This window comes from Equus asinus, chromosome 26, assembly GCF_041296235.1.
Source record: "Equus asinus isolate D_3611 breed Donkey chromosome 26, EquAss-T2T_v2, whole genome shotgun sequence".
Taxonomy (NCBI): domain Eukaryota; kingdom Metazoa; phylum Chordata; class Mammalia; order Perissodactyla; family Equidae; genus Equus; species Equus asinus.
In genome coordinates, this window is record NC_091815.1 from 20,817,381 (window position 1) to 20,834,316 (window position 16,936).

Genomic DNA, 16,936 nt, shown 5'->3' on the forward strand with positions numbered 1-16,936 from the left:
TTTTCGTTTGTTTGAGTTGTCATTGGTTTGGGGGAGGGGCACCCAGGAGTGTTGTCGCAGGTTCATCTGTTGGGTGTCAGAAATGCAGTGGGAGGTCTTGATGGGAGGATAGTCGTCAGGGGTGGCGTGTTGTGTTGACCTCTCAGGAGCGTCTGAGGACATTTCATCTGTGGAAGTCTCCACCGTGCTGTTGTTTTGGGGGTTTGTAAGGAAGTAAACCAGCCTCCCGGGAGGAACTGGGTTTATAGGTGGTAGCAGAGGAGTGCGTGTCAGCCACAGAATTCCCTCATGGCAGAATGGCTTTGGGCAGCCTGAAATTAAGGTGTCTTTATTGTTCTTGCTTGAAAACATTCTATTATAAAATAATTCAAACATACATAAAAATGTGAGAAAGCATACTAACAAAGCCTGGGGTACAGATCCCCTGGCTTTCTCCATCTTATCATTTTGAACTCTTTCCTTCAGACTTGTTTTGAGAACTAAAACATTCCAGATGGAGCCAAAGCCCTGGTGTTACCTTTTTTGATCCTCTTTTCTTCCCTCCACAGAGGTAATGCAATCCTCAAGTTAGTGAAAATCCTTCCCATCCATGTTTTTACACTCTTACTGCAAATAGGTGTACCCACAAACATATAGTATTGCTTTGCACGTTTTTAAGCTTTGCATTAATGGTTTCGTACTGTAGGTATCATTTGGCAACTTGGTTTTTCACTTAACGTTATGTTTTTCAGACTCAGCTGGTTGATACATGTGTAACTCTATCTCATTTTCGCTGCTGGATACCTACCATTCCACTGATGGATATACTGTATTTTATTTATCCATTCTCTTATTAACGGACGTGTAAGTGGTTTCCACCCTTGAGCTATTGCAGGCATTGCTGCTCCGAAAATCCTATGGCTGCCTCTCCGTGTACGTGTGCAAGTTTCTAGTGTGTCCCTAGGATGGCAATGGCTGGGGTGCACAGATCCGCAACTTTGTACTACGGTCCTGGTTTGATCATTCAGGAGCCTGATGAGAAAGTTCCTGGACAGAAAGTCAAACCCAGCCACGCTCTCCCTCTGTGAGTTTTATTTTCCTTGCTGTAAAACGGGCATGATAATAGTACCTACTTTATAAACTTGTAAGAATTAAGCGAGATCATGAATGTAAAATACTTAACACAGTATCTTACCCATGGTAGGCGCTCAGTACCTGTGAGCTTTGTGTGTCTTATGGACAGCAAATTAAAATTATTCAAAACTCTAGGGCTCTCGAGTCTAACAGAACCTGGGTTCAAAACCTGCCCCTGCTGCTCCCTTTGTAGGTGCCCCAGGGAAAGTCACTTCACTTTTCTGAGCCTTGGTTTCCTTGTCTGTTACAGGAGAGCAAATACATGCAGTTAGTTCTCTAAGCCTGAGTCTGCCTGGGTTGTGATCTGACTGGAGTTAATGTAGCATAATAACAGTAGCTACCATTTGTTAATATGAATAAAATTAGGCTAACATTTATTGGGTGTTTCTTAACTCCTATGAAGTACTGGTATTATTCCAACTGTACAAATGATGAAAGTGGAGCCCTGACACAGTGGCCACCTGAAGGTCACAGAGCTAATAAAGGGCTAGGAACAGAATGTGAAAGCAAGTCTGACTGATTTTAAACCTCATGTTCTAACCACCAGGCTATACTGCCTTAAATGCCTTCAGCAGCTGTCCATTATTCTCAGCAGGGATTTGTAAACTTTTTTTAAGGAATGGAAGCATTTTGTCCAGCAAAATCTTATATGGAACCCCAGTTTATAAGACAAATAAACTGGAAGTGGTACAACTCCAGGTAAAGTGGGCGTAATGTTATAGGTACGTTGGGCTTAATCCTGGCTCTGCGAGCCTAAACAAATTACTTCATGTCTCTGAGATTCAGTTTCTTCATTTGTGTGATGGGGAGAATGATGCCAAGCCAACAGCGTTGTTTCGTAGATCAACTGAGATAACATGCAAAGCACTTGGCAGGAAGCCTGGATTCTGATGAGACCAAATAAGGATGGCTGCTGTTGCACTTGTGGCTGTGGGTGCAGTTGTGGCTGTGGTTGTCACCACCTTCAGGAATCTCTGCACTGACCACAGGATGGAGTGGAAATTTCTCAGCTTTGCGTTCATGGCCCTTCATCGTCTGACCCGACCTGCCTTTCCAGCCTTCAGCACTTACACGGGAGCCGAGCTGAATCACAACGCCCCCAGTCTGGTATCTTGCACTGCCAGTTCTGTGTTTATGCTCGGCCCATGGGGGTCACCCTCCTTTGTCCCCTCCTTTGTTCCCAAAGTATGAAAGTGTGCTTTTTTAAAAAATATTTTTAAAAACCTTCATTAGAGAACTTGTCAAAATGTACAAGTAAACAGCTAGTATAATGAACCCTCATATATCTATCACTTAGCTTTAGTTATTACCAAACTTATTTTCTATCTATACCCCAGCCTTCTCACTCCATTAGATGATTTTGAAGCAAATCCCAAACAGTTTATCATTTCATCTGTAAATTCATCATTATGTACTGTCGTGCGTGGCTGGACGACAGGGATGCATTCTGAGAAATGTGTCAGTAGGTAATTTCATCATTGTGTGAACATCATAGAGTCTACTTACACATACATAGATGGTACAGCCTACTACACGCCTGGGCTGTGTGGTGCTAATCTTTGGGACCACTGTCGTATATGCAGCCCATCATTGACCAAAATGTTACACAGCACATGACTATATCTCTAAGGTAAAGACTCTTTTTTTAAAAATGTAGCTACAATACCATTTTCACATCTAAAAAGTGCGTAATTTCTTAATATCATCTTATCGGTGTTCAAGTTTCCTTCCTCATCTCATAAATCTTTTCTTTAGTTGATCTGTTCAAATCAGGGTACAGACAAGATCTATACATTGCACGTAAGTGATATATGCTCCTTAAATTTATTTTTATCTCTAAGTTCCTTCCCTCCTTCTCTTTTTCTCCTACAATATTTTTGTTGAAGAAACTGGGTTATTAGTCCTCTAGAATTTCCCATAGGAGATGCCAAGCAGGTTTGCCCATTTCTTCTCTCTGGAACCCTTTACTGTGTTCCTCTGTTCCTTTTTTTTCCTGCAAACTGGTAGTTGATGTCACTTCCAGAGGTTTAATCAGATTTGGGGTTGACTTTTGGCAAGAATACTTCACAGGTGGGGATCTGTCCCTCCCTTGTTTCAGCTCTGCAGGAGCTCAAGTCATCTTATCTCCCTTTCGGTCCTGGGTGAACCCAGGGGTTCGCAGGTCATCAGCCTGATCCACCAAGTTCCCTGTCCCATTTTAGCTGATGGGCTTGGCGGTCACGGGCGCGAGCCTGGATCTATCCTTTTGTTAACTTCTGCAAAATGGTAGTATTATAATTCTGTTATTCTATCTGCATTTATTAGCTGCAAAACTTTACATAAAGAAAAATTTGTTTGCCCTGAGGTGCAATTCATACAGGAAAGAGAATAAATGCTTGATCCGTTCCCTTGATTTATCAGTTTTCAAAATAATGAATTGGTTCTCAGCAGCCTGTAAAGGTAACCAATGAATTTGCTGTTATTTTTGAGTCCCATTATGAATTCTACAATGCCCAGCTCAAAAGTTACTGCCCCTAGTTTCTTATTCTGACTCAAAAGGAATTTCTCCCTTCTGCCCAATTTAAATACATCTTTTCTAGTGGAATCCAGCACTTTCTACCTGTGAGCTTCCTTCATCTTCGGTTGGATCAGGAGCTGCTTGAAGTCATTCTCCACACTTAACCTACCTCCTCAGTTGTGCATATGAATCGTGGTGGGGGGAGGTCCTTGTTAAAATGCTTATTCTGGTTCATTGGTTCTGAGGTGGGCTGAGACTGCATTTGTCACAACTGTAGCTGATGCTGATGCTGCTGGTCCAAGGACCACACTTTGAGTAGCAAAAGGGTGTGGGAAATGTATTTCATTCATTCAGCAAGAAATGACTACCCTTGGGGCCGGCCCCGTGGCCAAGGGGTTAAGTTCGTGCGCTCCGCTGCAGCGGCCCAGGGTTTCGCCAGTTCGGATCCTGGGCGCGGACATGGCACCCCCTCATCAGGCCACGTTGAGGCGGCGTCCCACATGCCACAACTAGAAGGACCCACAACTAAAATATATACAGCTATATACTGGGGGAACTTGGAGAGGAAAAGCAGAAAAAAAAAAGAAAGAAATGACTACCCTGGGCCAGTGCATGGGCTGGGCTCTGCTACCTTAAAATGCAAAAGATTTTTTGTGATTTTGTTTTATTAGAGAGTGTTAGCTTTTTAATTTAGTCCTTTGAATATGTAATAGTGCACATGGGAAAAAAAATTTTTTCCATAAAATCCAAAAAGGCACCCAGTGAAAATATATCAGTCCCCAGAAGTGATCACTGTTGCTTTCTTGAGTTTTCTTCCAGAGATATTTTATGTATATAAGAGTGTATATTTGTACCATCTTTCTTTTTTTAACATACTATGTACACTGCTCTGCCCCTTTCTTGTTTCATTTTATTGTAACTTAGAGATTGTTCCGTATTTCAACGTGTATCTCTACATCCTGTTTAATGGGTGGCAGAGCATCCACACAGGATGCATTTGTTGTTTTTATGAAATACACATGATATGTGACTACTTCTTGGCTTCTTCCTCATCCTACACATCCGTTCCCCAGAGAGAATGGCTGTCATGTCTTCCATTCTTTGACTCCTCTGAATTACGTGGCCCCTGTTGGTACGTTTTTGTCAGTTTCCTTTGATCTAGAGAACATCCATCGCTCATTTACACAAGCATGGATATACTTCTTTTTTTTCCTTCAGATTCCAGCCTCCCTAGACTCAGATTGTTTCTTTACTCTGTATTCCCTCAGCACTCACAAGTTACCCAAAGACATTCTCTTGTTTTAATAATATATTATTGTGAAATACTGCATATGTAAGTTGTATATGAAATGTGTATTGATGAGGTTCAGGACATGCTACCCCAAAATATGGTGCTTTGGCATATTGAATATTTCAAGCTGAAGGAATTTGAGAAAATAGATGTAGGAAGGCCCTCCTCCCTTCCCCTGAAGCAGGTCATAAGACCTTCACGTGAGAAGTGCCCTCTTTGTACCCGGAGGAAAGGATTGTCTTTGTCCGCGAGACGGAGGGGCCCCCAGAGGACTCAGAATGGACAGACCTTGTGAAGTTTCCCCCAGTTTATTCCACTAAGATCACACCCCTTTTGTCCTGTCACATTTTCCCATGACCTTCCGCAAAAACACACAGGTTCAACTGCTTCTTCAGGTCCTCATTTCCTTACAAAGGCTCCCATGTCACGTAAAACTTGCAGTGGATAAACTTAGGTGCTTTTCTCTTATTAATCTGTCTTTCACTGCAGAGACCCAGCTGAGAACCTAGAAGGGTAGAAGGAAAAGATAGATTTTTCCTCTCCTACAATATAGTCAAGGAAAAATAAAAACATTAATAGGAGAAGCCTTCTGTCACCCCTCCTCCTCCATGCGCCCCTCCCCTATCACATGATGGTCTCTCCCACTACAAGGCAGCTACTATCCTCAATTTTGCGTTTATCATTCTCTGCCTTTCCTTTTCTCAAGCTTTAGTGCAGCAGAACCACCTAGAGAGCTTGTTAAAACACAAGTTGCTGGGCCCCACCCCCAGTTTGTCACTGAGTAGATCTGGGGTGGGGCGCAAGAATTTGTGCTTCCTGTAAATTCCCACGTAATGCTGATGCTGCCGATCCCACGAGTACACTTGAAGGACTACTCCTTTATCTCAAAGATGCTGTTGCCGTCTGTGTGGTGACTCTTGTCCTCCCCTAAAACCTGGCCACTCAATAAATATGTCATCTTGAGGACCTCCCCCCTTCTTCCTCTACTCCCTTCCCTCTCACTCAGTTTATGAACGCTAAATCTTTGCTAAATATTTTAATTGATTATGGCATTTGACCAGTCTCATTTTTTTTCTTTTCTTTTGATGATGCCATTAATAAGTTGCTTCTCATTTGTGTGTGTGTGTGTGTCTATTATTGTGAGTTAATCAGGAGGAAGGGGATAAGCAGGATTTACCTGCCATATTCATCTGCTCTGTAAGCTCTTTGAAAGCAGGAACCAGGCGAAGGGGTTCAGAACATGCCACCCCAAAATATGCTGCTTTGCATATTGATTGTTTTGAGCTGAAGGCACCCGAGAAACAGCAGGTGCAGGAAGGGCTCTCTGGGCTCCCCCTTTCTGCCTAAAAGCAGGTCATGAAATTTTCCTTGAGAAAGTGCCCTCCCTTCACCAGAAAGAGAAGAACATTCTTATCAGCAGAGACTGGGAGTCGACTCCAGTCCCTACAAACAAACCTACTAAAATAACTCTTATCTTCCATTAGTTTCTTCCATGTATTCCCTAGTCACTGTTCCGTGATTTATTGCCACTGCTCCAAGCCCCTTTTCTTATCACATTCCCGTAATTTATAGTTCTCTGTCTAAAAAGGTATATAAACTTTTGGGCTTACTGCCTTCTTCAAGTCTTCATTTTCCTTCTGAAGATTTCCATGTACATGTAAGAAAATATTAAATAAATTTGTCTGCTTTCCTCCTGTTAATCTGTCTATGTCACTGTAAGTCTTAGGCCAGCCACAGAATTTAAGAGGGTAGAAGGGAGTTTTTCCTCCACATACAGGAGTTTGATTTCCCTTTGTAGTCCACTTTCTCAAGTAAGCTATAGGCCAAGTAGACAAACTCAGTTGATATAAAGGCCAAAAGGCAATGTCAACGTGTGAAACTTGCCAGGTGGAACTTTACTGGTCTGGAGACCATGTCCTGTGTAAGAGGGCACCTGTTCCTTGGATCTAAGCCAATCTCAGATTCCCTGTTCTCTGGTTTTCCTGGTTTTTAAGAGAAACCAGGAATAACCCTAATTTAGCATTCTAAGTACAAAGAACAGGCACATGGAATACACAGAGATTTCACACAGAATACATCTGTGGGAACTGCAGCTGACTCCATTCCGTGTTCCAAGACCTTGGCAGTAAATGGGTGGGTGGATGGTTAGATGGGTGGATGGATGGACAGATGGATGGACGGACTAGTGAGTGGGTGAGTAAACAATGAATCTGGGTCACTGCAGCAGCTCTCTGGGGGAGCGGAGGGAACAGGCAATCGCTGCGACTCTGCTCTGTGCCCAGCCCTGTGCAGGGGCTTTACGTACCTTATCTCACTTGACCTTCATAACAACACCACAAGGTAGTTATTATCATTCTTGTTTATTTCCACACTCGTTTCACAGATAAAGAAATGGAGGTTTAGACAGGCACAGGGTCACACCACTAGTTTTCTTTATTTATAACCTACCTAATTCCAAAAAGAAGGATTTCAGATGAGCTCATATGATTTAAGTTGGGTCCTGAACCTTGAATTCCAGCTAGCTCTGTTATACCAAATGGCCACCACCAAAGGAACCAGGTTTTTGGAAGGACGTGAGAGAGGGTGCCGGTAGTTCAGGGAGCAGGTTTGATTCCTTGGGGATCTTACCAAGCAGCTCACGGCTTCATGCTCCTCAAGGCTGTCAGCTGGTACTGAGGAGTAGACACAGGAGTCTCTTGCCGTGTCGATACAGGCGTACCTCAGAGATAGCACAGGTTCAGTTCCAGACCAGCGCAACAAAGCAAACATCACGATAAAGCGAGTCACATGAATTTTTTTGATTTCCCAGCGCATATGAAAGTTATGTTTACACTATACTGTAGTCTGTTAAGTGTGCAATGCATTGTGCCTAAAAAAACCAATGTACATACCTTAATTAAAAAATACTTTATTGCTAAAAAATGCTAACTGTCGCCTGAACCTTCAGTGAGTTATAACCTTTTTACTGGTGGAGGTCTTGCCTTCATGTTGGTGGCTGCTGACTGATCAGGGTGGTGGTTGCTTAAGGTTGGGGTGGCTGTGGCAGTTCCTTAAAATAAGACCACAGGAAAGTTTGCCACATCGATTGACTCTTCCATTCACAAACGATTTCTCTGTAGCATGCGATGCTGTTTGATAGCATTTTACCCACCGTAGAGCTTCTTTCAGAACTGGAGTCAGTCCTCTCAAACCCTGCTGCTGCTTTATCAACTAAGTTTATATCATATTCTAAATCCTTTGTTGTCATTTCCACAATCTTCACAGCATCTTCACCAGGAGTAGATTCCATCTCGAGAAACCACTTTCTTTGCTCATCCATAAGAAGCAACTCCTCCTCCATTAAAGTTTCATCGTGCGATTATAGTAATTCAGTCACATGTTCAGGCTTCGCTTCTAATTCTAGTTCTCTCACTCTTCCCACCTCATCTGGTTACTTCCTCCATGGGAGTCTTGAACATCAAACTCATCCGTGAGGGTTGGAATCGACTTCTTCCAAACTCCTGTTAATGTTGATATTTTGACATCTTCCCATGAACTATGAGTGTTCTTAATGACATCTAGAATGGTGAATCCTTTCCAGAAGGTTTTCAATTTACTTTGCCTAGATCCATCAGAGGAATCATAATCTATGGCAGCTATAGCCTTACAAAATGTATTTCTCAAATAATAAGACTTGAAAGTTGAAATTAATCCTTGATCCATGGGCTGCAGGGGATATTGTGTTAGGAGGCATGAAAACAACATTCACCTTGTTATACATTTCCATCAGAGCTCTTGAGTGACTGGGTACATTGTTGATAAGCAGTAATATTTTGAAAGGAATCTTTTCTTCTGAGTAGTAGGTCTCAACAATGGGCTTAAAATATCCAGTAAACCATGTTGTAAACAGATGTGCTGTCATCCAGGCTTTGTTGTTCCATTTATAGAGCACAGGCAGATTTAGCATCATTCTTAGAGGCCCTAGGATTTTGGGAATGGCAAATGAGCATTGGCTTCAACTTAAAGTCACCAGCTGCATGAACCCCTAACGAGAGTCAGCCTGTCCTTTGAAGGTTGGAAGCCAGGCATTGACTTCTCTCTGGCTACAAAGTCCCAGATGACATCTTCTTTCAATCTAAGGCTGTTTCGTCTACATTGAAAATCTGTTGTTTAGTGTAACCCCTTCATTGATGCTCTCAGCAAGATCTTCTGGACAACTTGCTGCAGCCTCTCCATCAGCGCTTGCTGCTTCACTCGACACTTTTATGTTACGGAGACGGCTTCTTTCCTTAAACCTCATGAACCAACCTCTACTGGCTTCAGACTTTTCTTCTGCAGCTCCCTCACCTCTCTCAGCCTCCATAAAGTTGAAGAGAGTCAGCGCCTCGCTCTGGATTAGACTTTGGCTTAAGGGAATGTTGTGGCTGGTTTGATCTTCTATCCAGACTGCTAAAACTTTCTCCATATCAACAGTAAGGCTGTTTTACTTTCTTATCATTCGTGTGTTGATGGAGTAGCACTGTTAATTTCCTTCAAGAATTTTTCCTTTGCATTCACAGTTTGGCTAACTGTGTGGCACAAAAGGCCAAGCTTTCAGCCTGTCTCAGCTTTTGACCTGCCTTCCTCACTAAGCTTAATCATTTCTAGCTTTTGATTTAAAGGGAGAGATGTGCAACTCTTCCTTCCACTTGAGCACTTTGGGGCCCTTGTAGGGTTATTAGCTAGCCTAATGTCATATTGTTGCATCTCAGGGAACAGGGAGGCCCGAGGAGAGGGAGAGAGTTGGGGAGCGGCCAGTCAGTGGAACAGTCAGAACACACATTTGTCAGTTAAGTTCGCTGTCTCCTATGGGCGTGGTTCATGGCACCCCCGAACAATTACAATAGTAACATCAAAGATCGCTGACTACGGATCACCATAATAAATATGACAATACTGAAAAAGTTTGAAATATTCTTAGAATTACCAAAATGTGACACAGACACACAAAGTGAGCAAATGCTGTTGGAAAATGGCGTTGATAGACTTGCTGGACACAGGGTCGCCACAAACCTTCAATTTGTTCAAAATGTGTATCTGCAAAGCACAACAACACAAGGTATGCCTGTATATCCTTCCCACTTCCTCCTATCTCACTACTTACTACCCTCTCAGGACTCAGGATTTCTGCCCGCCAGCGTTGGAGCCCAACCCATCTTAATTGCTTTCTAGAGCCCAGGAGGATAAGGACAGAGACGCAGATGCAGGAGCTGTTTGGTTGGGAAACATTTTATTGGAGTTACTGAGCCACAACATTGATTGTAGGATGTTGGTCAGGTACCCCCCTTCTGGTGGGTGTCAGCAGCGCTGGGTCTTGACGAGAAAGGTCACTGGGCGTCAGGAGTTGCACTCCTCAGTCCTTTCAGCTGCAGGGAGAGAGGGAATGGTCAGATTGGGGACATCAGGTGCCGGGGGTTAGAATCCTCAGTGAGGACGCCCAGGGTAGGATGGGACACCACGGAGAGGACTCTCTGCGCCGGTCTGAGTTCCCGCCCTCCTCTAAATAGAGCAGCTGGATTTCCTTTAGTGTTGCTGAGAAGAAGGTTTACCCTTTCACTGTCTCCATTCTCCCTCCCAGATCCTCTGCTTTTCCCGAACCTCCATATCCTCCTAATGCCCACCAGCTCTTACCTTAGGAAAGGCATCCCAGTTGAGGAAAGGCAGCTTCTTTTTGATAGACTACAATAGAAAAAGAGAAGGAGAATGGTGTGTGACAGGTCAGGGGAGCATGGCCTGGCGAGCACTCGCAAATGAGCTCTCGTAGCGGCCATGGCATTAGTGTCTTATAATCACAGAAAGAACAGATATTTCCTGAGCCCTTATTCCGTGTCTCCCTTGTATTAACTGCTTTACAGGCGTGATTCCATCTGGTCTTCACAGTAACCTTTCAGGTTCTGTACTGTCATCATGCCCACGTCACAGATAAGGAAACTGAGGCTCGGAGAGCTGAAGACATCTGCATGAGGGCACCAAGCAAGTGTGTGCAGAGTCGTGCAATGCGAGCTCTAGTTCCAGCTCTGTCACTGACCTAGCCTCCTGAGTTTGGGTGGACCACCCAACCGAGGACCTCACTTTCTCCACAGAGGATGCAGGATTCAAATGAACTCTTGACTGGTTAAGTTCTTCCTTTTCTGGAATTGTCTTTGTGGCCCTGCTCCCCCACTGCCATGTTAGGAAAATAGGGTGTAGCCACGACAGGCTTCTGGGGAAACTTCCTTCAATTGACAACACATTGGGCAGCATCCAAGCTGGACGGTTACTCTCTTCTGGAATTCAGAAGGGAGCACAAGGGCTAGAACTCGAATGTGTTGCCACCACCCTGGGAAGATGGCCGTGGAGTGAAGGGCGCCCAAGCCCTCACCTCGAAGAGGGCATGCCAGTTCAGGAACTCATCTGTCTTGAAAGCCTGTGAGGAGAGAGACCCGGAGAGCGTGAGTTCCGGGGAGGACGGCTCAGCCCCTCGCCCTCCAGAATGGTGAAAGGACCATGGCAGCTTTGCAAGCTCTCTACCAACATGTCAGTCTCCTTTAGGACGTGACTCTTTGCGGGGGCTGCACAGAGAATTGTACTCACAGATCGCAATTTGTCGAGGTTCAGGAACTGAGTGTTAAAGGCCTAGGCAGAGAAGCAGGGTGTTAAGAAAGTGGCTAAGGAACATGGAGAGAGAGGGGACAGAGTCCTGGCCCAAGGGGGGGAAACAGGTTGTTTACCTCGGGTCCCGCTGCGTAATTCTCAAGGGTGGTTTCTTCCTGCAAAGTGAAGAGGAGAAAGGAGCCGCATGTCACATGATGGCAAGACCCTCTCCCCAGACTCTCTGCCAGCTCTGCCTCCCCGCACAGGCCAGTCCCTGACAGGCATGTGTAGGACAGAGAAGCAAAAACCCAGCCTGCACCCTCTGTGGGCAACAGCTGGAGAGGAAGGAGAAAGAGGACTCCTCTAGAAGGTTCTGCAGAAGGAGGTGTTCCTGAGGCCCGCAGGCTTGGTGGCAGAGCTGGGGGGTGGGGCTAGCACGTGGGAGGGAGCCCAACAGCCAGGCACCCTGCCTGCCTTTAACTGATTCTGGTTAGTTTGTGACTTGTTTGCCACCAAAGTCAGAGTCTCCCTGTCCCTCCTCTGTTTGGTAGCTCCCCTGACCTTGGTGCACCCCATCTTGTCACTCTCCCAACCTCAGGCGCCCAGTTCGTTGTCCCTTATTCCTTCCCTTCCATGACAGAGGTCACAGACGGTTAGCCTCCAGGCTAAAGCCCACTGTTTAGATCTCATAGTAGTTTGGCTTGTTTGTTTTTTAATTTAAATTAAACATTTTTAATTAGTAAGAATTTATAAATCAGATTTCCAGTTTCTCTTGAAAAATTTGAAACTCTGGCCACACTATGCGTTTTCACGCTGAGCAGCGGTAGGATGGAGTGAAGACACCGCCTTCAGATCTGGCGACTTCGCCCCACCGCCCCTGGGGCCCCACCAGCCCTTCTGCTCATTGACCTCACTTGCTTGGATCCTAAGCACTTGAGTCTGTGACCTCAGCTTAGACTTTTAACTCCAGCATGGACATTGCTTATCCCCCACCTTGGGATAAGAGGGGAGAGGGGCCTCGGGACTCCTCCTGGCTGGAGACCAGCTCATACGGATTATTTCTCTGGCCTAGGCTCCAGAGATAGTAGGGAGCTTCCAGTCACCTGGAAGCCATTCCCACAGGTACGATCGAAACAAAGGCAAGGCTGAACCCAGATGACCAACTTCAGTCCCTTCTCCTCCCGGGATTCAGTTGTCCAGCCTCCACCCCAGACTTCACCGTCTCTTCCAAAATACCAGCATCTCCATCCCTACATGTCTTCCCAGGAATGCTTTCTTTCCTTCCTCCTTTCTTCCCTTCCTCAGAGCCCCAGCTTCTCATTCAACCTCTGATAATATCCAGAAATAACAGCCACTTATCCAGTAATGGATAGGAGGTAAAGAAATTGAAGAGGAAGTGAGGAAATAGATATAAGAACAAGAGAGCCCAGGTGATGTGCTCACCTCAGAACCGCTCAGGGAGGCCCCCTGAGCAGAGTGGAAGGCCAGAAGAGAGAGGAGAGCCACAGCAGGAAGAAGTGGGATCTTCATGGTGTCAAGTTGGGGTGCTCTGAGGCGGGGCCTCACCACTTGCCCTTTATATTCCCAGGGAGGAGGATGTGAACAGAAATGGGGTCCCCACCCCACTGACTCACCCCTAGATCCTGTTGCCCACACCTGGGGCTCTGGGATCGGGAGGTGTGGACTGTTCCCCACTTGACTTGGATTTCTCAATTCACATCTTGCCCCAGGCTCTAGGGAGGTGAGCCAGCAATGGAGTTCTTCATGAAAATGGAGCTGGGATGGAGACAGGTTGGACCTGTCCCTCCAAGGGATTGGCAATGGCACCCAAGCAACCTCTTCTTTTGTCTTTGTCTCTTTTCCATATGTACTTCATTCTTCTTGCTCTCTCTTTTTTTGTGTGTGAGGAACATTAGCCCTGACCTAACATCTGTTTCCAATCTTCCTCTTTTTGCCTGAGGAAGAGTGTTGCTGAGCTAACATTTGTGCCAGTATTCCTCTATTTTGTATGTGGGACACCACCACAGCATGGGTTTATGAGCAGTGTGTAGGTCCGTGCCTGGGATCCGTCCCTGCAAACCCTGGGCCGCCAAAGGCCACCAAAGCACAGCGCACGAACTTAACCACTATGCCACGGGGCTGGCCCACGTTCTTCTCTTATAATTCAGGCCTTTTTCCACCCTACCCTATTCTGTCTAAACTCCCTAGGCTGGCATTGAAGGCATTCCACGTTCTGGCCTCTAGCTGCCTTTCTGACTTTTTCTTTTATTCCCTTCGCACATATCTCACATTCTGGCCAAATTGAACTCTTTACCAAGTATACCCTTCCTTTTCCTCCTCCAAGCATCTGCCCATGTTCTTCTTTATACCTCAGATGCCCTTCTCTCATCTCCAGGTCTCAGAATCCAACATCCACCCTTCTCAAAATTGCCATAGCAACTCATTGTGTCTCTCCAGCATCATACCATGGTTCTTCTTTTATTTCCCTCTTAGAATATTAACTTCCTTGAGGTCAGAAACTATCTTAATCACCTTTCTATTCCCCTAGAACTGTGTCTTTCACAGAGTGCTGGTGGAGCCAACAGTTGATAGACTGGACATGTTAGATTTCAAGCATCCTTCCACCAAGTCATATCTTTTCCTCCTTTGGGACTGGACCCCTCCCATTATCCAGCTCCCCATCTTTTGCTTTTAGGTCTTCAGAGAAAAGACTGTCTTGAGCTAAGAAGACAAGGAATAGAGAAACACAAAAAAGCGAAAACAGGTCTTAGAAGTACCCAACTGGAGATGGGCTCGAGGTGCAGAACTTTGCGTGCTGCTCCATTTCCTTGAGCTTATCCCACTCCCCACTCCCCCACCCCCCAGCAGGGAGTTGTATTGCCTCAAAGGGACAAAACATCCTAATCAAGCAGCCTTCTCCGAAGTGAGGTTCAGGTGGCCCAACCGGTTCCTGTTGTAATAGGGCGGTGCTGGAACCTAGACTGGTGCTGCCGGGACAAAGCAAGACCTTGTTCAAGAGTGGGCCTCTTCACCCCAACCTGATGCAATGCACAGATGGCAGGCCGAGGGTGGGAGGGCTAGAAGTCCTTCGTGAACAATCTTCATGAAGCCCAGAAGCTGGCATTTCCGTTCAGCTCTGCTGCTGCCCCCACACCCCAGTCCCTGACGTCCTGCCCGTCTTTAGCCTCAGGAAGCCTCCTCTCTTTTTACGATGGCATCTCTCCTTTGCAGAGCTTCCTGAGGAGACAGTGCTTGAGGAACACTTGCTAAGCACAGATGACCATGTCCGGTGGGCCTCGTGTGTGGTTGGTGCTCCTGGAGGGGACAAGTGAGCAAATGACTGCAGTGTGTGGGGCACCTCCCTGAAGGTTTTCTGTAGGACACAAGTTTTCACGTGTAGTGATTCTTACCAATTAATTAACAGTGACTGAAGGAGCTCATTAACCACCATTTTGTCAGCATGGGGTCAACTCCGGGAGCAAAAGAATGATCAACACAGGAGAACTGTATATTGATATTGTATAATCAGCTCCATTAGGCATGCTGATGGAGGAACACTGGCATGGGCGATCCAAAGCAACACATGATCCAAACACCATCTCCATGTTGGCTCCAGAGTTCTTTTGCAACAAATGAACTTCCTTCTGTTTTCCTCTCCACCTAATGCTAATGCTACTAATGATAATGTTAGCCAGTTTATTGATGTCTTGCTATGTAGCAGGCCTTGTGCTAAAGGCTCTGACTGCAGATCTGATTGAGACATCACAGTGATTCTGTGAGGAGGGGTACTGTGATCGTCCATCTTCTGTAGGCAGGGGAACCACAGCATGCAAAGGTTATTTAACTCAGCCCAGGTCACACAGCCAGCATGTGGCAGGGCCAGTGTCTGAACCCGAGGACTCCAGAGCCTGCTCCTTTGCTCTGCTGTGGAGTAGGGTCCTACAAAGGGCCTCGGCCAGCCCACGTAGCACCCGGTGTGAATTCAACGCACGCCCTGCGAGTTGGGGTGCAGGCTGCATTCCGTCCCCATTAGCCCCCTTGGCCAGGTGTCCTTTTGTGGTGTGCAGCTTCCACAGGCATAAGTGGCAGCTCCGAGCACACATGCATCAATTTCAATGAAGTAAACTGTACACTCTTGGCAAAAATGAAAACAGAACTGAGAGATTAATGGCCCTCAGTGAGCATATGCCCCTGCAGTTGCCCCAGTTTCCAGATGCCTCTTCTAGGATGAGCATCTTGCCATACCAAGGATGTGTTTAAAGCAGTGTTCTAGTGTTTAAAGTTCTAGTGTTTCAAGATAGGCACTTTTGTGTAATGCCTCTAAACACAAGCCAACCACTTCACGTGCACAACCAAAGAAATTCAGTTCTAATGCTGGAGAAAAGTTGGCCGGATGGGACTCAGGGTTTTTCCCCATTCGGTACCTTCCTGATGGGCTTTCAAATGTCATTTCAGCTTTCCATGACCTATGCTGCCCGTGCTAACTTGAGAGTCAGTGTCTCTCTCCAAATCCCCCTCCCCCCTCGTACCACCTCATGCGTTTGTGTTCCCTGAGTGTCCAGTGTCCGGTGGTTGGGCAGGAGGGGGAGAAAGAGCTAAGCGACCCTCAGTGGGAGAAGGTCCCTGCAGTCATGTAGTGGGGGCAGGAGAATGCACCCAGGATTCAGCTTTGCTTTGGCTGCGTCGCATAAGGTTCGTGGAGTCGGGCAGTCACCGAGCCTGGCTCTGCACCAGCCCATCTGCAGGTCTGCCTGATCTCCCCATTCCCTCTCTGAGAATCCCAGTGAACCCCTGTTTTTCCTCAGGCCTGCCCCAACCCCACCCCAAATCTGCCAGAACTTGAGTGTGGGCAGGAGGTGAGGCCCAACCCTGATTGCTACATTACAGACACACCTAGGGGCTGGGAGCCGGCCCTCTGGGTTCCGGGGGATGGGGGGGCTTGAAGGCATGCACACTGGGGCCTTGGGGCCTTGTGAACACCTCGGTGAAGCGCCCAGACTCCTTGGAGAGACAGGGGGCTGGGGTGTGGGGTACGGGCAGGCAGACAGCAGGGCACCCCGCCCCATCCTTTCCTCCCTCTGTCGGTGGTGCCATCACACCTAAGGAAGCAGCCACGCCACCCATCGGGTCTGGTTTCTTCCTGTGCCGCCCACCCTCTGTCCCCATGTACCCTTTGCTTAAACTTCTCCCAGGAAGACTTCCTGGGTTGAGCCCACTTCATTCTGCCCCTCCTTCCATTCTGTCATTCACAAATATTTACTGAACCGCCGCTCTGGCTCTTGGTGCTGGGAATTGAAGATGGACGAGATGCCTGCCCTGGGAGCTCAGGCTCCAGTGGAGGAAACAGATCATAATCTAACAAAATGTTAGGAAACCAGATGGTTTTGGAGAGTGACCGCTGTGTGAGGGAAAGGAGCAGGCGCCGTGTTGGTGACTGAGGAGGT

At 46.4% G+C, this 16,936-nt stretch overlaps 1 protein-coding gene across 2 annotated transcripts; it reads right to left on the reverse strand.

Moving 5' to 3' along the window:
- Nucleotides 1-10,132: 10,132 nt before the first annotated feature.
- Nucleotides 10,133-13,069, reverse strand: KRTDAP (keratinocyte differentiation associated protein). Of its 2 annotated transcripts, XM_014838242.3 has the most exons (6): nt 12,936-13,063; nt 11,630-11,668; nt 11,493-11,534; nt 11,281-11,325; nt 10,551-10,598; nt 10,133-10,285 (listed from the first exon to the last, which is right to left on the reverse strand). In XM_014838242.3, exons 1-6 carry the CDS (start codon nt 13,020-13,022, stop codon nt 10,247-10,249), a joined length of 300 nt encoding a protein of 99 aa, XP_014693728.3. In that variant the 5' UTR covers nt 13,023-13,063; the 3' UTR covers nt 10,133-10,246. The 2 variants fall into 2 exon arrangements, with proteins under 2 accessions (XP_014693728.3, XP_070355262.1); XM_070499161.1 differs by lacking the exon at nt 11,493-11,534 and having other exon boundaries at nt 12,936-13,069.
- Between the last annotated feature and the right edge of the window lie 3,867 nt (nt 13,070-16,936).

Bases quoted from the DNA above. Each gene is read 5' to 3' on its own strand.
- KRTDAP (XM_014838242.3), bottom strand. From the start codon at position 13,022: ATGAAGATCCCACTTCTTCCTGCTGTGGCTCTCCTCTCTCTTCTGGCC. The intron at 11,535-11,629 runs GTAAACAACCTG...TTCTCTGCCTAG, and splicing joins ATTACGCAGCGGGACCCGAG to GCCTTTAACACTCAGTTCCT. The intron at 10,286-10,550 runs GTAAGAGCTGGT...CTCTCCCTGCAG, and splicing joins ACTGGGATGCCTTTCCTAAG to CTGAAAGGACTGAGGAGTGC.